We start from the raw sequence: 21,957 nt of genomic DNA, 5'->3' as shown, positions 1-21,957 counted from the left end.
AATATTCATGTGGACAATGATAAAATCCCTCTTTTCAGAGATTTTACCTCCTGCCTGGAAAGTTTTGGGCTTCTACAGTACATAGAATTTCCTACCCATTCTAAAGGTCATATCCTGGATTTGGTCTGTTGTTCTGGCATTACCCCCACCCATTGTAAAGCCACATTGTTTCCCCAGTCTGATCATATGTTTATTTCTTTTGATGCAAACATAACCGCTTCCAAAACCTGTATCTCTCGTAATATCACTTTTAGGAAAATTAGTAATATCAACCCAGCTGTTTTTTCATCTGCCGTCCATGACCACCTTCCATCTATCCACAGCTCCTCAACCCCTCTGAAAGGTGCCCTCAAATAAAATGCATTATTATTATTATTATTATTATTATTATTATTATTATTCAAAGCTCTTCTTTGGATGTTGGCTGCTTTTTGTTCTGTTCTCTGTCAAGATCATTTCACACTGCTTGAGGTCTGGGCTCTGGGGAGACCAATCCATGACTGATAATGTTATATTGTGTGTTTTTCTATCTGTGTATCCTTTTACTCCATTGGCAGCGTGTTTTTGACAAGAGCTCAAACATCACAGACTAAAATGCAGCCCCAAACCATGACGGAGCCTCCACCATGTTTTACAGATGGCTGTAGACACTTACTGTTGTACTGCTCTCCTGTTGTCCTTCATATATACTGATGAATATTTGGACTAAAAATTTAAAATTTGGATTTATCACTCCATATGATCTGTTGCCCCTGATTCTCAGTGCAGTTCTTGTGCAACCTATTCCCCCTGTTTCCCTCCCTTAAGAATGACATCTTGACAGCGGACCTTCCACTGAGACCATTTTTGATGAGGTTTGGGTGAACAATAGACGAATCAGCTGAAGGGCCAGATGCATCTCTCAAAGTGCCTAAAGATAGAATTTAAAACTAATCCTTTGTGTAGACACAACAATGGTTCAGTGGCTTTTTTATCCTTGAATGATTCATAAGTCAGTGTTAAGTGGCTTAACAAACACAAGTGCATTCCTTTGGACTGGACAGAAAATGAGTGAATAACCAACCAAAGTCTGTAGACAACCTTTGAAAGACCTTCATAAAGCCTGGAGAACTACTGCTCAAGTCCACTTTAAAAAATTACAAGAAATTCTGACTCCTTGTAAGGAAATGATGGGTGGTTCATGAATTTTGTAAATGAATATATTTTGTGATCACCGTGAATGAAAAGAAATGGGAATGCTGCTGAAATCAATTAGTCACTGGAATAAGAAGAAAAAACCAACAACAACAAAAAGAAAAAGAAAAGCTTTGTTAGTAGTTGATATTCTAGTGTTGTTGGATCTCAGAAGGTATTAATTAGATTTAGCCTTTTGAAAGGAAGTGCAATTAGAGAAACATTTTTTATTTGCAGTCCAGCAAACTGGATCTGTTTGATTAGATTGAGTAAATAATCTGTAGAAACCTACCCTGGTACTATGTTGCCAGGATCTGGTGATTCACTTTGCTTTCCTTTCTCTGCTTCATTGGACACCTTGCTGTTTTTTGGATTCACTGACGCCTTTTTCCCCTTACTAGGTTCCAGTGGGATCTCCAGTTTTGCCTTACAATGCACATGAACATGAGTGATGGGTTCATACTAAGGTAGATGACTGAAGGGACTACATCTTGCAAAAAAAATGTTCTGTGTGATTATGAAAGTAAAAAAAAAAACATTTAGTCACTTAAGATGTGTTCACATTTAAAAACCCTGGCACAAGCGGACAGTGGCTGGAGTGGGAAGGTGGGTGTGAAGCTGTACCTCCTGTTCAGCGAGTCTGTTTCCCTCGAGCTCACTCTCATAGAGCAACTTGGCTCGATGAAGACGACGGAGCGCCTCTTCTTTGATCTCCTGGTCCAACAGTCTGGGTTTGAACGTTACCTGGACAAGACATCTCTGGGGTAGAGGAGAGACGGTAATATGTCTGAAATTGCTCAGATTTAGAGGATAACACGGGATATTTCTGTGTGTTTCTTTCACGCTACAGTGTTCCTACACCATATCACTTTTTAACTTCAAACCTCTGCTTCATATTAAGGTTGAAATTAGCTTTCAGCAGTGTCCTGTTTTGGGGTTACTGGTTTGTAACAATTCAAGCGGACTGATATATTACCCTGGATCTCTGTGCCTTCTAGCACTTGTGAAGTTGTCACTGTAAATATATTATTCTTAATATCTTGCTTGGAAAATAAAGTTTAAATAAAAAAAATACTGGAGTCTGGAGGTAAGTGGTCATCTGGAAAATAAGACTTAAAATTAGACTGTCAGAACCAATAGAAGTGATTTTCATTGAGCTTTTTTCCCCCATTTATATCTATAAATAGTGCTTGTTCACTTCCATCAGGTGTCCAGCAGAGAGCATCATTACACTTATAATTCCCTCTGAGCACAGATGGTTTGGTTCCTTAGCTCTGTGCTTATTAAGATCATTTTTAACCAAGATGTAGTAAATAAAAACTAACCGCTTTCTCTAATGTTTAATTTCTTTATAGAAACAAAAGGTCACACTATCTTGTCCATTCAGGTTTATAAATGCATTCAGAAGGAGATTAATCTGTTTTTGGGGCTGATGTGAGATTTTGGATGGATGGAGTTGGATGATGTGTACTCTTAAGTGGTAAGGACAAAAAAAACAGATGGCCCACATTGTATTATTTTACAGATATTATAACATGAAATTATTCAGTTAATAATTACTTTCAGCTAACTCTAGAATAAGCTACTAAGTAGATTTAAATAGACTGTCTAACTGTTATAAATCTGAAGTCTTCTTCACACTAGCAACCTTCTATGTATAAAACCGGTGGTGTGTTCCTTTAACATAAGTGTAAGCTTAATAAGACGTGTTATACCGCACCTCTCCAGGAAGAAGGCGTCCTGCAGACGGACTGATGTCGATGTCTGAGTCCTCTGGCAGGGCGAAGGAGAACAAACGGGGCATTACAGGCGCCTTGACCCCTGGAGAGACTGGTTGTCTATTTTGGTCACGGCCCGTTTGACGGTTGCTCAGGAACAGCATGGCAGTGGACTGGTCACCTACTGCTGTGGCTCCAAACTGAACCAGAAAATGGGAGAGCTCCAGTGGTGGGTGGACACCCACTGCTCGGCAAGACAGCAGAAAATCTCTGATGACAAAATGAATGTTTTTGCTATGGATCAGTAGGTATTGGATTTAATTGAATAAACGGGATCACAACATTCAGTAAAGGCAGTGATTGTCCTATCAACAGATAAGTACAAAAGACTGAATGTTTAAGCAGACACAATGATGCCATAAAGAGTAAATGTCCTTCATTTACACACAGTGTAGGATTTAAAACTAACCTGTTAATTCCAGACTTGCAGCTGAGCTGAAAGACGTACTCTTTGGCAGTTTGGGCACTAAAAATCAGATCAACCTCCAGGGTTTCTTGTGGGAGCAGAGTACCAAATCCATCATTGGGCTGAACCTCAATAAACTTGATTTAGAGAAAAAACAAAAGCTTTAAAGTTATAACTCAGGATGTTTTCATGAAATCTAACTTAGACTCTGATGCTGGTTGCTGTAGCCATTTAAAGCATTTACATTAAGTAATTATCCCTCCGTCTGTTGTTGCTTTTATTGGTGGCAGCAGAATCTGCCAATCCAAACACAGGATGCACATTGTCTTCTTAAGCACGGGGGATTACGAGGAAACAATGTAGGATAACAGCCTCTCCGTTTACTGTTCACTCTCTTTACACTATAAGAGCTATATAAAGTTACTGTTTATGCAAACCTAACAAATTTTAATAATAGGAGGAACCCTGTGGAATGGAACAAACAGTGAAAGTGGGATGTGGGCTAAATATGATTCTTCCATAAACATAACATTATCTGCAAAGATAGCAATGCTTGTATCTGGATCCACGCAACTCTACCTCACTAACACATTAACACTTAATAGAAGAAAAGGTTTTCACATCATTCATGCAGTACCTCAGGCACACCCAAGAAGCCAAAGTCTTGGGGTAGGAGGGACAGATTGGTGAGGCGAATGCTGCTCTTGACTGACTGGTAAATGGAACAGTAGCCAAAGTCCACCTCGCTGTGGTCAAACTGCAGGTCTGAGGAGGTCACAATGGCGTGGACGGTGAAATGGGCAGGCTGCACCTGCACAAACATGAAGCATCTTTACATCTTTGTTCTCCAGACAAACATCTTTATATCAGTGAAGGTAAATCTGTCTTTCTTTTTTAAGTACAACATGGAATTTCTTTTAATTTCACTTTATCATAATATTGCTAACCTGCCCCAGAAAAAGTTTGGCTTATATAATACAACTCCACGGGCTGTCCTGAAAACTGTTCTGGTATCACTTTTTAAATCTTAATTATACATTATCATATTCTGAGTCAAAAACATGGGCATATTACAGACTGATGTTGCTTTAATTTACAAAGACTTCTCAAGTCTGTGAATTAACAGACAGATGCAGTTGAATTATCGAAAGAATCAAATTGATGTTTAACATCAGTCATGGCTAAAATCGAGCAATTTTTGTGCATTCGGTCATTTTTCATTACCCTGCACTGATAGAAATGCGTCTATGTTTGTGTGTGTGCGCGCATGTGTGTGTGTGTGCAAGCCAAAACAGGGCTGTGGCTCAGAGTCGGCTTTACAAAGCACCGACCTAAGTACATTTTTTACAATTAGTTAGTCCTAGTCTATAATTTTTGAGGTCTGGTCATGTCTTTATTTCTCTTTCATGAACAGCTGAGCTCTCTAGCTTTTACAGGAAATGTTTCTCAGGCAGGAGTAAAACAGAACATTTGTTCGAGACTATTTTAAGCAGTGGATTAATACACATTTCATGCTCCAATGAGTATTCATGGAGGCAGGGTGATGTGTTTGAGATCCACTCAAAATAAAATTTGGTGTCACGTTTTCGTGAACAAATCAATGTGTATGAATTTGGAGCTCCTCGATGCAGAAAACTAAGTTTTGGAGCTCATTAGCCTCGTTAGCCTTATTCTCTGACAGCATTTAATTCATGTGAATTGTACTAGACAAGAGGCAATTTTGTTAAATTTTGTCAGGTTTTGTGAATTTTTCCCCCCAGCAGTATAAAGCAGATGAGCTTGTTTACTGCACCATTGATTTCCAGGCTGCTGTGATGTCTGGTGACCAGTTGGTGTATGTATGAATGTGTGTGTGTTTTCATGGTGTAATGCCAGGAGCTCATGACTAGGGGCTGGGGGCAACAGCTTTAGTGCATCACAGGAACATCCTGGCCCGCTCTTTGGCTTCTCGTCAGAGCTACACCCCTTCCATGCCCCAGCCCTCTCCTCTCCACGTCCCAGTAAAGTCAGTGAATAGTCGCTGGCTGGGGAGGTAGAGGAAGGTGACAATTTGGCAAGTAGACTGTCCAGATTTAGATTTACTGAAAAAAAGCTGGCAAAAGCACAGCACGAATGTCTAAGCAGCTGCTCTGTGTTTTTAATAAACACTGTCTGATGATATGAAGGAATTCAGCTGCAGTTTCATTTCCTCTTGAGAGGAATGGTCCAGAATTTCCACTTATATCCTTGTAAACAGTAGCTGCATTAATGTGAATATATAATGATACATTTATGAACTAATGTCTTAGTACAATCCCCCAAAAGAGTGACAAAACAGGCCAAGAGATCCAGTCAAATACTGCCAGATAAGTGATTTTAAAATCAAAATCACAGACACCTGAGTCTCATTTATGCATCACACTAAGTTACAAAAAACAAGCAATAGATAAGATGCTGGCATCTTGTCTGTAGCGAGCATCACTGAGGCTCATGAATATCTTAGTACGTCACCCCTACTTGCGGCCCATATATTGATGTAAAAAAATCGAATTCAATTTGGCCCATGAAGTTACTTTTTTTTTTTAGGGTGGATTTGTTTGTTGTTGAAGTTCTTACAAATAAGTTCTTTAAAAAGCAAAAACTTATTTAACATGAAGGAAATATGAGCAGAGAGTACAAACATGTTGAGGGATTGGCTGTGTTAGCGTTTTTATTTTGTTAAATACGAACAAAGTTATAGCAGAAGTGCTGCCACGTGTCTGGCCAGAAAGAGAGTACCAATGTGTTTATTTGGTAGTTCAATGAAAGGCTTCAGTTGATTAAGAGTGAGAAAAAAAATGTGTTCACATTTGCAGTTTTGTCTTATTATACAATATTTGAAATGAAAAAACAAACAAAACACTATATGTTCGGAAATATTTGTGGGTATTTTCTTGTTTGTTTTGTACTACTTGGACACTAAAGTGGCCCTTCAGTGAGATGACAGGGCCAGCAGTGGCCCACAGCTCATTTAAGTTTGAGATCCCCGTCTTAGTATGTAGAATCATGTACTAAACCAACTATATTTCCCAGCAAACAACATTCATTTATTCAAACACGCTGCCAGAGCAGAACCTGAAGCAGAAATGTTAAACTCATTTTACACTGAGGGCCACATACAGCTTGCTTTGGTCTTAAGTGGGTTGGACCAACTTTTTTTCTGTAAGTTGAAAGATGTTTAACTACGTGTTTAATCGGTGAGATATTTAATATAAGAAAAAGAAGTGTAATTTCAATGGTATGTCTTAGTTTTTGTAGATGATGTAGTCAGTAAAAGAAATCTGTCAGCATGACTTAAACTGCAAGAAATAAATGTTTAAAATGACAGAAAAAGCACTGGCATGTTTTTGCCTAAGTTAATTAACAAAAAGCTTTCTTTTTAATTTACTCTGAAATCACTGTAAATATATACAGAAATTTCTCTTTTAGATAATGAAAAAGTTTTCTGTCATTTGCTTATTTGCTTTTACTTAATTACAATGTTTTTGTATCAATTACCATATGGGAGGTCTCCCCTCCTTCACATTTCCCAAAGCACTGCAATGGGCTGGATTGGATTCTTTGCTGGGCCAGTTCTAGCTGCCGGGCCTTATGTTTGACACCCCTGACCTAAAGCATCAGAGTACTACATCAACATGTGTACTGCTCTATATGTATGTGATGAAATCAAGAAAGATGACAACTGCCTTGGCTGCTGGGCAAGAGGTTTTAAGGTAGTCAAATTTTGCGCACAACAGGTACTCCATAATAAAAGAAGGGGATAACAAATACATCTGAAACCTACTTTACCATTTTTGTGCTACTGCAGACAGTTTCAGCAAAACTATATGGGATAACCTTTATGCTTGGCTTATTAGTGTCCATGGAATAACTGGGCCTTGGGGGTGGGAGATAATTTTAGCTTGTTACAAGCAAAATAGGTTACAACCTTCGCTAGCTGCGCTTCTGTTTAGGACAAAGTAGGACACTAGCACTGCACTACACGTTCAAGCCCACTGCTTTCAGGATCACATTGCTCTTATCTGCAGTATACGTGTATAGTACGTAACATGACACAAACCTGGCCTGCTACTTGCACTGTCATTGGAACCTCCAGGACTCCTGTGTCACTGTCAAAAAACTTTGCATCTTTGGACAGGGAGCGTCTGTGAGAAAGCAAAAAGGAAGGCGTGAGGAAGTCGCCATTTGTCATAAAAACAGCTTTATCTTCATGTTCACAAGCAGAAAAGAGCAAAGACATCAAGTAGAGGCTGAAAACAAACACGTAATCGCAACAGTGATTTTGATGCGTTTTTATTTGTTTTGTTAAAATACAAAAAATGCCATCTGTCAAAAGCCACAAGCCAGTGAAGAAAGAAAGAGAAAGATTCAGACCCTGAAGACCCATTACTTTACTTTAACCCACGACTGTAGGATCGGCACGCCGGGGAAAGCAGGAGAGAGATGCAGAGCGCGCCTCCACACTACTGTAGGTTGTAGCCATGGTGATGGGAGACGTAAGTATGATTCAAAGAGGACCAGTAGTCATGCACAGGCTTATGTAAAACTCCAGTCCCTCAATATCCCTCAGTGTCAAGAGCTGCTCTCGTGCTAGCACCAGTAAAAAACTGCATATATGCACGTATGCAGAATTCATTAGCATGTAAAAAAAAGAAAAGTGGTCAAATGTCAAATGCTGTTTGTGTCTTAGATCCACCCACCACCTCCTCTCTCCTTCTCCTAACATCCTTCAATTTTCTTCTCTGCTATTCCTCGCTTTCCCTCCCTTTCTCTCCTTTCAACTGCCTCCCTCTGTCTTTTCCTCTTTACACTCTTAATGCCGGTTGAAGGCTTGAGAGCTAATGCTGTAAATGTCATTGGTTTTAAGGCTCCCCAGATGCTAGTGTGTCTTTTCAAAGCGCTACAACCACCCTCGCCTTCAGCAAATCTGTCAGCTTCAAGTTCGAGGAAAGGTTTGTATTTCGTACGTCCCAGAAACTGCTCTACGACAACCCCATTCATGACTCAAAACCCACAAAGGTCACCTCCTCACCCATCAAAATTAAATCTCTGCAATTACAAAGTCCTTTTTTTCCCCCTGTATAGGTTGACCAATGAGTGCAGAGGGAGTATTTAAGGAAGCACTCTTGTTCTGCCTGCTAATAGAATCGCTGCTGGAGAGTCACTCTTGAATTAGCTTGGCAGGGCAGAGTGGAAAAGCCTGGTGGGGCGTCGCCAGGCCCATATGCTCGGGAGAATTTTGTCGATGGATAGGCTTTCAGATTTGTCAGTGTCCTAAACAGATTTGCTTGTGTGCTCTTCCTCTCTGCAGCCAGATTATCCACAGTCCAAAAGCAATTCTCCTCTATAGCCTTTATGGTACTTCAGAGATTAGTAGATGCAGTAAAACTCAAATGGTTGTTCTAACTTCCGAGCCGCAATGCAAATAACCAGAGTATTTCAAGTGAAACTACTGATATAACCTGTTCAATCCAGCAGGTGGTTTTTCTAATGACCAGCTTTAATCTATAACAGTGAGGAGGAAAAAACCAGAAGGAAGCCTGTTTTTCAGGGGACTTTATGAGCTTACAACACAGCGCTTCCTTTCGCTTGAGTAAGATAGAAAATATATACATTCCTCTTCAGTCTGCACTCGTATTTAGACTTCTCTTCACCATTAAAAAAAGTGATTATGAAAGGGATTACAGATTAAGAGGCTTAAGGATTTTTCACTGTGCAAAAACGGGCGGACGAGAATTACAGTAAATGACCATTAAGTAAAAAAACATAATGATGGGAAAGAAATAAGTTACGGAAGTTATTATGTTTGCTTGTTATCTTGAAACCCACTGCAGTGTGAACGTTTCTGATGAGAGTCGTGCGTTAGCAGTTAAAGTGCTGGCAGAACCATTCAGTCTAATCTGCAGTAATCTATCCTTGTAATCTCCCTTTTATCAGCTGGAACTGCCAGGGTTGGAGACATTGCCTGCTTTTCAGAGATTACACCTAAAACCACTAATTCGAGTAGTCCTGTTCAAATGATCCTGTCATCAGCAAAAACAGGGAAACAAATTTCCATGAGTTAGATTGAAATTCTCCACAGGCACAACCTAAGAATGTGCTTTCCTTTTCTGTGGGACAGATTTTAGAAGAAGCCAAAATTTAGGACCAAAAGAGCCAGCTCACATGGCATGGTAATGCATCTATAACGGTGCGGCGTGTAACGTTTCAAGACATATTTAGTATGTTACAATAAAGTACAATATGTAAAAGAAAGGGAAACTCTCAAATTCAAAGCAATTTTGATTGTAGCTTTTGTGCTGGCAGTAAATGACAAAGTAAAAAGACTAAACAACCCTCCGCCGAACAGAAATGAGCTAACACGAACCGAATATCGGGCGGCACAAATGTCACGAAACAAAATGGCAATCACTCTGATTCCGTCAGCGTCCATCTGAATTCAAACGAGCAGCATTCCTCTTCATCGAGCGGGATCACAAACATGTGAACCATTAGATTTAGTACAGTACAGAGGGGATTATGCTGCACATGGAAGAATGTGAGGCAAAAGAGTGAGTGGGCTAGATGTGACAAATAAAGGTGGAGGAAGACAGGCAGCGAGGGCTGAAGCAAGAAGAGATGCTGAATGATGTGGGCAGGCTAAGCACAATCCCTCGGAGCAGGAAGCAAGAATGTGCTCACCCTCTCCCAAAAGCCTGAGGAGGGGAGGCAAGAAGGAAACACCTGTATAAAGAATGAAAGCTATGAGTCATTTGTGAATCCAGATTTAACAGTGTGTGAGTGTGTGCACGGATTAGACAGTGAGTGAAAGCAGTGCTTCTAATGAGGATTTGGAAATCCAATGATAATCCCTGGCTGAAGGAATTGGCAATGCCATCTTAAATGACACACCGCCACTGCATAACACAAAAGCAAACCTACCAAAAATCAACAGATTGGGAGGCGAGATCCAACCATGACAGAGATGACACATACAGGGACACAGCTTGATGACATGCTGGAAACATACTTGTTTTCCAATCCCAGTGAGAATCATGTGAGTTTCTGCTGTGGATGAAGGACACTGTTTGGGTCCTTGGGGTATCTTAAAGGAGAATTAAAATCTTATTTTGTAAAGCTTTAGCCACCTTTTGAGACCATACTTACCTACAGAACGGGTTTATGTCTTTGAGAGACATAAACCCCTGATAATCTTTTAAAAACCCAGATCATCGTTTAATAAAACTCACTGGTGTTTTGAAGATACATACAAAACCCTTAAACACTCAGTTTAAAATTGTATTTCATGCATTTAGCTCACAAGTGGAAGTGAGACATATCTCTGTTTCCACCTGTGTCTATCACGTGTGTCCAAGGTGTCCAACTGACTACTCGTGTTCAGTCTGTCTACGTCACTTCCAGTGAAAGGGCCTCCACGCACAGCCCTTTGTCCATCTGTCACTGGTCAAGCTCCAGATTTGTTTAGTAAGGGCTAAGCACTAATAGACATATATTCCAACTGCTGAGATTGTCAGGACTTTTTGTGACACATGCCAAAACAAAAAAACAAGATATTTTCCTGATATGTCCTTGTTGGCAACACATCATAGCACAGTACAGTTCACACTACAAAAAGAGATGTGTCCAAATATGTCTCACAACACCTCATTAAGTTTTTTGATTGATCTGATCATAAGTAGGGTTCCTACATATTAGATTTAAGACTTTTTAAGGCACTTTTTTTGCCACTTCGAATGAAACTTAGTGCTCTGGAGGACTCGGGGGTCCGTGAGCAGTTTGTTGTTATTATTATTATTATTTGGGGATGTGTGTTTTTCTGCACTATGCTGTGTTATTCTGTGTTCCACTCATTATATGTATAGGCAGGGTGTGGGTGTGTACATGTATTACTGGGGGTGTGGCCACATGCAGGCCTGATGGGTGTGGCCCTGCAGGAGGACTGGCCACACCTGAAGTTCCTGCCACACACCTGTTGTTGATCAGGGCTCGTCAGGGGGGAGCTACTTAGGAGAGTGTTGGAGCTCCCACTGGTGTGGGGTTGTCTTCTCAAGTTTGTGTGTGTGTGTGTGTGTGTGTGTGTGTGTGTGTGTGTGTGTGTGTGTGTGTGTGTGTGTGTGTGTGTGTGTGTGTGTGTGTGTGTGTGTGTCAGTGTCAGCGTATGACGGTGCAGTTCGTGTATGCCTGCCAGGGTTGGTGTTAATGGCTGTTTCTGTGGTTTTTCCGCAGGTGGAAGAGTGGATCAGAACGGCGGCACGCACGGGGTGTGCGAGAACACAACAGCAGGGAGCACGAGCACAGACGGGAGTCAAGGGAGCAACTGGGATTTAATGTCTTAGGTTATATAAGCAGATTCAGGACCATCATATAAGCAGTGGTGAATCGTGAATGCATTGAGGGATGAGAGGAGCTTGATACTAACAAAAAGAGGCAGAATAAATGCAGAGTTAGAGCTGGAGAAGTGAAAGAGCACAGAAACACAGAGGACTGCAGAGAGAGAGAAAAACCCAAAGAGAAAGAAGTATAATCTGCCAGCCAGACCGTGACACTTAGGGTTAGAGCCACAAATTGTTTTTGTACTTCACTCAACTTGCAATCTACTTGCACATTATACCAAACATGTCCTTGTTAGATCTGTAAAAAAACAACTAATTGAGGCCACTTGGTTGAAACTGCCGCTTCCAATTGCACCACACTCTTGCTACAAAAAACAATACAACATGCCTTGTATACAGCTGGCAGTCAGGTTTTGGCTATGCAGCAAAATCTTAAAAAATGCACATACCATCTGCTACCTATCAATGACATAATACAAGTGTACATTCAGTAAAAGGTGTATTCATTTTGTCTTGATCTGTGATCATATACCTTTTTCCTTGACAAAAATAATAAATAAACACATTTAGAACTGATTCTAAACAGGATATTATCTTGTTAATATACAGTCTGTGTATCAGACTGTGACATAATTACCTGAGAGAAAATAAGGATAATAAACACAGGATGTTAGACTGAAAAATGAAGCAACACAGCAAAACAATTTAATGCCAGACTTACACGTAGTGATATTCTGTTCTCAGAATTTACCGTGCTGAGCTTAATGTTCTAATATTGGATATACAATCTACAAATAAACAAGATTTACCACTATGAGAACAGTGAAAACAGTGTTGGCCACTCAGAGCACACGGATCTATGTCTGGTGTCTTAGGTTATATAAGCAGATTCAGGACCATCATATAAGCAGTGGTGAATCGTGAATGCATTGAGGGATGAGAGGAGCTTGATACTAACAAAAAGAGGCAGAATAAATGCAGAGTTAGAGCTGGAGAAGTGAAAGAGCACAGAAACACAGAGGACTGCAGAGAGAGAGAAAAACCCAAAGAGAAAGAAGTATAATTAAGCACAGAGGTGATAGGCCAGGAAAAAGAGAAGTATGTGTGAGCGAGTGGGAGAAGACGCCACAGAAGCAGGAGAGAGAGACAGAGAGAGAGATGGAGTGATGAAGTGTGATACAGAGCGAGTAGGGAGGGGGTGAAGCTGTAGTTGTGTTAGTGCTCATGAAGGATGCACCATCTCAGCAGCAGCACAAGTAAAGCTGGACTCTAATCCTCGCATTAAAAACCTTTGCTGATTCGCTAAGCCAGATTACTGACATTTTCCCACTTTCCTCTACTGCCACCCTACTGTACGATGACCACTGCATGCCCTTAACTTTTGTCATTTGCAACGAAAATGACCTCCTGCTATTTATTTATTTATTTATGCATACACAAATGTCTTTTCAGTTATCAATACGCAAGGCCGTTGAACTGTGAAACGAGAAAAAAAAGGAGTGTGGGCAGAAGAATACTGACACCCACACAGAGTTTTTACCGCACGCCTCTCATATTTGCCCTGGGGGTCCCCTTGTCCGCTCTCCTGGCATTCAAACCACAGTTCAGCTCCTGGCTCTCCATCTAAATTTAGAGCCTGTATTGTTCTTGAAAGAATTACCACATCCTTCAAAGTCATTAGAAACCATTATCACAAGCCTTCATGCCCCTGCGATTAGAGGGCAGGTGTGTTGTACAAACTCTTTTATACCTGCTGGCTGCTGACAGGCTTCAGATTGTTGCCTTTTGTAACTCTGTAAGACTCCTCCGTTTACTTGCTTTGGAAAAGGGAATTGTGTCAAAAAAGCGTTGTAGTAAACTAGTAACAATATCACAACAGATTTCTGTAGCCAGCCACAACACAGGGAAGCATGATTTATAGACAAAAAGTAAGCTAGCATAAATTGTTGTGTAAAATCGACGCAGTGAGTGCTCATTTAACTATTTTGCTCATTGTTTTCCGCCACAAAAGCTATTAAACCAGGCGGCTTAAACTGGCAAATGAGGGTTGAGATGGTGGGCTGTGTTATACTTAATAATTGTAGTGCACATTAATCCACTATAGCACTGACTGTGAGGCACAGATGGAAGCTAAGTTGCCCAGGGTACATGGATAGTAGTTGATAAAACAGAGTGAGAGAAAACCGGTAGTTTATTTCCCACTTTGCAGCCTGGAGAGCAAGAGAGCACTGTTAACATTGTTCACTTCAACAACCTGTGATCTAGCTTTCTATAATCCCTAGTCAGTGGGCATAAGTGGAAGGATATCAGCTAAACAGGTAAAGCAGTATTAAGTAATAAGATTTATCTGGTTCACAGAAATTGATATGCATGTTGACTTTTGTTGAACTGTTTTCGTATGTGCAAAATAGCTAACACCAACAGTAGGCTAATATGATAAGTTAGCTAAGTTAACAGTTGTAGTTTTTGTTCTTAGAAGCTTTTAAAATGAACATGAACTGTCCTGTCATAACAGTGTATCGATTTCTTCTTTACTATAATCACCTGCTTTTTTAAAACATTAAGTGTGCAGCGTACATAATCTACAGCAGCTTTTCCACAGAAAAACTGTTTACCCTTTTTAAGAAGCAGATTACACAAAACTGTAAGCCAGGATCAAAATATATTACAACTTCTCTTTGGGGTGAAACAGTTTGCACTTTCATAGAAGGCTGAGAGAATCTTAACAAGGTTATTCTAAAATAAGATTATCACTGCTCCAGTGGTTCCATTATCATTGCATCCTCTGTGTGTCCTTCCTTACCTCGGGATGAACTTCAGTTGGGCACTAAAGCTTGATTGAGCCTGGATGAAGCCGGTCTTTGGTAGGATCTCCATGTGCTTCCTCATGTCCTGACATACCTCAAAGGTCAGTTTCAAAGCTGTGCTGGCTCTGCCATGCAAAAAATATACATATAAATACATAATCCATGATATATAAAACACAGGCAACAATATACAAGAATACTTTATTTTACTGACATAAAGGTAAAGATGGCAGTTCCACATTATCTGAAGCGGATCTCAGATGTTAAATACTCAGAATGGACAATTAACTGTCTGAGCGTCCACATAAGAAGCAGGGGCTGTTGTGGAGGACCACATTAAAAAGCTTATAATGAGGTAAAATTAATAATGAGCAAAAGTGAGTTGAGCTTATTGGTTCAGTCCTCCCCAATGTACATATATTTTACATTTCGCCCTAAAACTTCTTCTGTTTGAGGTTAATTCATTTTTTAGTTAAAAGCTAGATTCTTTTTGTTTTCACACTGTCACCAAGTGGTTGCTCAAAGGGGAATTGTTGGGTTTCTCTCTAAAAAATGGAGTGAATTGCACTGAGATATCCTGTATGATTTGGTGTCAGATGAATTAAAACTGAAGTTAAAGACTAGGCTGGGCTGATCATAATAAGGAATCCAGATTGTATTGTATCGTCTGTTAATGTAAAGTTTGTCAGGTAATTTTATAACTTCTAGTTTTTGGATTCCTCAGACAAACATGCCTCCAAATGAGTCCCTTTTTTTTGCTCTTTCAAGTGTAATAACCAAAAGTATGATGAAACCCTGTTTAAACCTGCTATCCTTCGAGGACTCAGCAGGTACTGAAAGAATTTGGTCTCAGTGACACCCACAGAAAATGTCTTTTATGGAGAAATCTACCCCAAATCAGTATAATTTAAGTGACCTAATTTCCACAAGCTTCAACAGATGGTTGTGCCCGTGGCTGCAAGCCTCAGTTATAGCTGAGGCTTGTGATATAAATGGCTCGTCACCTTGGGAATTTCTCCAACACATCCAATACAGCCCACACCTTCAAAAAACAATGACAGTACAGACAAGCTGAAAACACAGTTTGCTGGAGGTGACACGTGTATACATAATATTTTGTTGTGCTTGCTTTCATCTTCAAAAGACACAAAGGTGAGCCTTTAGCGAGCTGTGGCCAAATAGACTGAGGGACCCGTCATTATTTGATTCTCCTCTCAAAAGAACTGGCCCACTTTGAACAGGGAGGTCAGCCAGATGGTTGTTTCCCCGAGGCAAGGACTCACAGGGACACTTGGGGGATATTAAGTTGCTATCTTTATGCCAGCTAAATGACAGCCTTCAAATTGCTGGCAGAGGCATAATCATGGCTACATAACAATTTAGGGTAATTAGGGATTTTAATTAACATGGGCATTTAACTCAACCTGTCTTGATTTTACTGGCAGGCAGTGACCAGTTTATTTTTGAAGCAATGCTTAGTGGAAATCCACAGAAGTATTAATACTGTGTAATGCAGTGATATTTTAGGCAAAAAAGAAGTAAAGGTTTGCATGTTATTGCATAACAGCAACTTTAAGATGCACATGATCAATTTTAAATATGTACAACAGTTTGAAGAAGTGAAGGAAGGTCCATAACAAAACGGCATTCCCATTTTGCGTGAAAGAACTTGACGCACAGACCTAACCTCCACACTATCAAACAACATCAAACAACAGAGTGAAGACAAAGTGAAAATAGTGTTGAATATATGACTATAGATATGATATTTCCTCTGGGTTTGGTTTAGTTTATGCAGGTGGTCTCATGCATGTGCTGTGGGTTTAACAATAATGCATTCTTTATAACAAGTTAAATAAAAATCACTGGAACTACTTGCAGTTGGATGCCTGCCTGGGCTAGTTTTAGGCAGTTACTATATAAATTAATCTAGCTAGTAACTTTTTTCACGTTCTTTCACTATATTTAACATCAGTTTCTACTCTTCAGTGCCAAAAACTTTAAGCAAATGCTAGGTTAGGCGAATGGACAAAAGAGCTCATGTCTCTTATCAAGAATAATGCAGCAAAGAGAGGCAACATAAAAACACAACCTTTTACTGCCTTAGTGATTCACAGAAGCTCCAGCAGGCTATGAAACGTCTGTAAAAAACTCCCACTGTGACCCTTTGGGGGCTCCGTAAAAATAGTCCTAAAAAGTTAAACTTTCTTTTATTAGAGCCACATAATAATGCTACTCATTACAATCATCAAGGTTTAGTGGGAATGATATCAGGTCATGTTGCAGAGAGGTTACTCATGCTGAGTCTACATAGAGTGCTGAATAACCAAGTGCCTGGACTCCGAGTGCCCACGGCTGCAGCAGTGGCTCTGCCTTTTCTTAAAAGAGACAGGTGGCTGTGCTTGCATACTCCACATGTACTCCAAAGCCCCATGGGAGACCAAGCCTTCATGGCAAGCGCTCTAGGCAACTGTCCCCATAATGCAGCACTGTCTCCTTTTATCCCACATATTATATATAAATAAAACTAACCTGCCAGAAGAACTGTTTTCTTTATAAGTATTTACTGTATGTTGCTATTTTCACATAAAAAGTAAAGAAAAAAGGTTAACTTGATCTCATTCCTCAGGCCAAACTAAACAGGTCTCAGACTGAGACTAAGATAAGGTACAGTTGGCGCATTAGAAATATAGAAAAGGGAGAAAAATCAAGGACAGAAGGCTTTGTGAAATAAAGAAGCAGGGTGGTTGTGTTTTTGTGGCTGGGTTTGGGCAGGAGCGCTCAACTCCCCATCTGGTGCCAGCAAAGGAGTATTTGAAAGTCGGGGCTGAGTGTTTGAAATATTAAAAAAGAAAACACCCTGCCAACTGTGTTCAGAGTATTCCAATCACCGGCTCACAAGCCAAAGTCAAACACTGCACATTTTAAAGCTTCCTAAAAAAATACTTTCAATTAGTAGGAGTGATATTCCAATCACTGGCTCACAGACAAGATGGACATATTCAATTATGCTTTGTGCTTTTCTCTTAAAAAATCTGTCACAAACTTGGGAGGACTTGTGGGATATCTACTAACTACTTAAAGAAAAAAAAAGTGACAAATTCCATGATGAAAGCAGCAGCTCTCCTATTGTTTCCCCCCCAAAAGCCTGCCAAGCTATTTTGTGTTCAAATTATTGTCTTGGAGGCAGAGTGACATATTGCACGGTTTGCTGGTGCAAGCATTAGCATTATTTTTAACTTTAAAAGCTGCACTTCACACTGACACTGTCATCGTCATGTTGTCACACGTGCTGGTGTGCCAGCGGACCAGATGGCATTTGTCACAAATCCCCTACCCCCACACATGCACTACCTCCCCCACATGATGTGACACAATGACTGGCTAGGTGATGGACCTCACTGCTGCAAATGCTACTGCCCCTGGTGTATTCCTAACCTCATGTGCTCATCATAATGCATCACATCCATAATCAAAGAGGATTTACTTCTGTTCTGTGCTACAGTATCGGTCAAAGAGGACTGTGGCGATGCCATGCTTTGTTTAGGAACATTTATCCGTTAATTCATCTCTATTATATTTCATCCACGCGTTGAATTGTTAAATGTCTCAAAGCGCTACTTGGCTGTAAGCGTAGTTAGGCGGAGAGTTTGATGTTGGACTGAAAAGTAAGCGGGCCCTGTCAATTTTAAGGGATTTCCTTGAGCCGTTTTGCTGTGAAAATGTCTGTTTTGGCAGAGACTGAGTATATGAGGGAGTTTTAGTAGTGCATTCAGCAGATAAGCCAGCATGCTACATCAGCAGTCCACGCCACTTTCCAAACTCTATTTCAAGGATGTTTCTGAGCATAGCAACAAATAAAATGGGAATATGACATGCACCACTCATTTCTAGGTTGAGGGTTTCGTATATCTTGTTAAAAATATAAACTTTAAGATGCATTTCATTCCTTCAGTTAAAATAATATTCTAACAATATAGGCAACAGTTAAGAGACTTATATGGGCTGGGTGGATGAAAGGGCTATTTAGTAAAAATCATTACCCTGCTGGCCTCACTCTTGTATGTATTTTGTAAAACACTGAGGGGACAACCACTTTTTAGGATTTGGTGTTCATGAATTTACTGAAGTTATGTTGTTTTTGTAAACCCGGGCAGTGTACTTCTTTTTGCATGACTTGTTTCCTAGAAACACATGTCTACTGGCTGTGCATTAGGCAATTTTCACAGTAATACGCTGCAGTACAGAGAAAAGCATTGGTTCACATCACACTGACTTTGCACAGCTCTTACAAAGACAGCTATGTGCTTATATAGTGCATCCACTGACTTTCAAAAAGATAAATTCCACGTGCTTTTTTTTTTTATCAGTCTGGGCATATATTTGAAAAACGTCTAAAGAAAGAAACACAGATCTTTCCCTCTATGTATTAAATGCCACCATAATGTTAAACAAGCCTTAAGCAGTATTCTTGCATCACATACTGGAACAGAGCATAATCTGTTTCTCTGCCATATGCTGTCATGGCTATCTATATAGTCTTTCTACCAAATTAGACATTTTATTGTGATGAAGACGCTTTAACAGGCCACCTGTTGCATAATGTTGCGTTGGTTAAATGTCTACAAAAGTGGCTATTATAATAACACTCTTAACTGACATGCATATAAACATGGTACTAAATTGTTTCATATTGCACTTTACCCAGAGACAGGTACCTTATATTGTCATATTACTATTGTATGTCTAAATCTGTCATATTATTGTTATACACTGTTCACACAGTGTTTAGGCTTTAGTCTCATGTAATTAAAATGACTTAAACTAGTATTACACACACACACACACACACACACACACACACACACACACACACACCAGCCTTTTATGACTGAAGGGTAAAAGCCATTGTTTATCCCACGCTGAGGTCAGCTTCACAACTCTTACACTTAACTGAGACTCTAGTTGTCATTGGTCATGCAGAATAGCATGCCTTGTTAGCAATACAACACATAACGCTGATGATTATTACAAAGATATGGATACAAGTAGAGCTGGGCGATAGAACGATAACGATATGTATCGCGATATAACTTTTTCTCGATAGAAAAATTAAACTATCGCGATAGACATCGCCGCTCTTGTCCTCTTAAAAAAAAAAGAGCAGCCAATCCAAATTACGTACCACAGAGCCGAACCAATCACAGCCGCAGCGTCACGTCACGTGACTTGTTACGTACAGCACAAGTGCCACGCTGCACATGTGTATTTGTTTGGGAAGCAGCCAGCCACCATACCGCCCGGGTAATGGAGGAAATGAGTGTGCCGACTAGAAAAATCAACCGAGCGTGACCGAAGGTTACCGAAGAGAAAACAGATGATGGTTCCAATGCCGGAGAGATTGTCGAACGGAAGAGCCATAGAAGTTCCGTAGTGTGAAGGTATTTCGGCTATTTCAAGTCTGACAAAAAACAGAGTAGCGTGCACTGTAAATTGTGCCGAAAGCAAGTCTGGAAATACAATAAACTGGTGCATGCGCTACGTCCACACGTACCCGGGTATTTTTGAATCTAGCTCCACCTGCTGCTTTGGCATGTTCATAGCAGCGTTTTCCTTCATTTCTCCCTTTATGTGTGGACGGGATTATTTTTTAAAACGAAAACGGAAAATCTCCGTTTTCAAAAACACCCGTGTACGTGTGGACGTAGCCTCAGTCTCTGACTGGAAGCGCTAATTTGTCATTCGGCTTTTGTCAGACTAAAGTAACTGTTAAAACTGTTTGAAAAGCTAAGCTATACAACAAGGAGAGATTGAGAATTTCCTTTTAGTTCTCAGTTTATTTGATATTGACAAAAGTTAGTCAATTTTGTCTGTTCTTCTGTAAAACAAACTAAGATTTATTTTTAGAATTAATATTTTGTTTCTAAGTGGAATTGACAATTTAGTCTGTTTCGTTTGTTCTATTTTGAAACTTAAACGCTTTAGCGGCTGCCTTTTGTGTAGTTTGCAATATTTGCCTTTATTTATCTGAAAAAGTCTCATGTTCCTTAAGTACATCTACCCTGTTGAACTTATTATGGGAAATAAATATTTAAATAAAAACAAGCTGCTGATTATTTCACATTTTACTTGTGAGCAACGGCACATTTAAATCTTACAAATATAGTTATTTGGCTTATATCGTGATAGATATCGTTATCGCCTGAAATGAAAAAAACATATCGTGATATGAAAAAATCTTATATCGCCCAGCTCTAGATACAAGGGTGCTTTAGTTTTCTATAAACATTAAATGTCTCAGATACAAAACTATTTGAGATGTCCTGTACTTAACTGAACATTATTATCCTTTAAAAAAATGTATTCAGTTATGAAACTACTCTATAACATTTCCTTGTTAATTCTTACAAACTCTAAAGAGAGTGGGGAAAGTTGTAGCTAAGTTATTTTTTTTGCAAACAAAAAACAAAAAATGTGTTGTTTTTTTTGTGCTTTTTTTTTAAATACACGTAGAACTAAGATATAATGTAAATCTAATGAATTCTGAATTGGTCACTGTTTTAACTTCAGATGCAAATCACCTTGGAAACTAGTGATAACGAATGGTTTTATACATTTTGTTCCAATACTTAGCATTAAAGACCACTACATTGTGTAAGCATTCAACAAATTGTAATAAACTGTCACTTGTGCATAAGAGGTTGATGTGTAGACCTTCTGAATCAAAGTAATGAGCTCCTTCTAAATGTGAAACAGCTGGACATCAGCTTGACCAGATGAGAAGGTTTACAACCATCTCAGGCTCTGGGACTTACCTGCTTTGGACAATGATGGTGTCTTGATAAAGGCGGTCAAACATGCAGATCTTTAGGTCAATGTTGGGCTGAAGTACCCATACAGGCATGCTGACTGCCACACCTCTCACATGGATGGGTATCTGTTTGAATGAGTCCTCAGTCACATGCACTAAACATATCATTTGATTCATTTACTCTATGGCTTTGTAAACTATAAATGTGTCTGCTTCCTAAGTAATTCACAAGACTAAAAAACAAGCTGTTTCTTACTGGTTTGCTGGTTTTATCAGAGAATTTAAAGGAGAAGTCCAGTCTGGTCTCTCCTGGAATGGTTGGAGTGAAAATAATTTCCAGTTTGACACTTTCAAATGACCCGATCTCTCCCCCGCGTACCTGAACATGGACAGACATACTGTTGATACTGCACTTCTCTTACATTAAATGTGTAGTTACACATCTTTATACTGACAAAAGTTTAGTTTTACCTGATGACACAAAGGTATTCCTATACATGAAGGAGAAAGTGAAAGCTGTGGTGCAGTTATGTAACATTAAAAGGTATGCAGGCATACACTCGTGTACATACAGTGAAGGCAAACTGTCAAGGTGGTGAGAGCGTAATAAACGAAAATGAGTAATAAACCA

General features: G+C 39.7%; 1 protein-coding gene across 8 annotated transcripts in view; it reads right to left on the bottom strand.

The window, feature by feature from the left end:
* cfap74 (cilia and flagella associated protein 74) overlaps positions 1-21,957 on the bottom strand; it is a 54,008-nt gene that overhangs the window by 9,681 nt on the left and 22,370 nt on the right. For 6 of the 8 annotated variants that reach the window (XM_086277426.1, XM_086277421.1, XM_086277423.1 and 3 more), the window contains exons 20-29: positions 21,583-21,705; positions 21,331-21,452; positions 14,512-14,640; positions 7,436-7,520; positions 6,874-6,984; positions 3,995-4,168; positions 3,361-3,494; positions 2,894-3,161; positions 1,798-1,932; positions 1,466-1,599 (exon numbers count right to left, since the gene is read on the bottom strand). In XM_086277426.1, coding sequence (XP_086133552.1) covers positions 1,466-1,599; positions 1,798-1,932; positions 2,894-3,161; positions 3,361-3,494; positions 3,995-4,168; positions 6,874-6,984; positions 7,436-7,520; positions 14,512-14,640; positions 21,331-21,452; positions 21,583-21,705 — 1,415 coding nt within the window. The remainder of the gene's footprint in view (positions 1-1,465; positions 1,600-1,797; positions 1,933-2,893; positions 3,162-3,360; positions 3,495-3,994; positions 4,169-6,873; positions 6,985-7,435; positions 7,521-14,511; positions 14,641-21,330; positions 21,453-21,582; positions 21,706-21,957) is intronic. The other 2 variants (XM_086277428.1, XM_086277429.1) reach the window with 1 other exon arrangement.

The sequence above is a fragment of the Aulonocara sp. 'chitande type north' Nkhata Bay genome, linkage group LG20 (assembly GCF_057382095.1).
Source record: "Aulonocara sp. 'chitande type north' Nkhata Bay isolate Kocher_YH1m ecotype deep benthic linkage group LG20, A_spYH_male_GT1.1, whole genome shotgun sequence".
NCBI lineage: Eukaryota > Metazoa > Chordata > Actinopteri > Cichliformes > Cichlidae > Aulonocara > Aulonocara sp. 'chitande type north' Nkhata Bay.
This window is presented reverse-complemented; position numbering and strand designations above follow the sequence as displayed.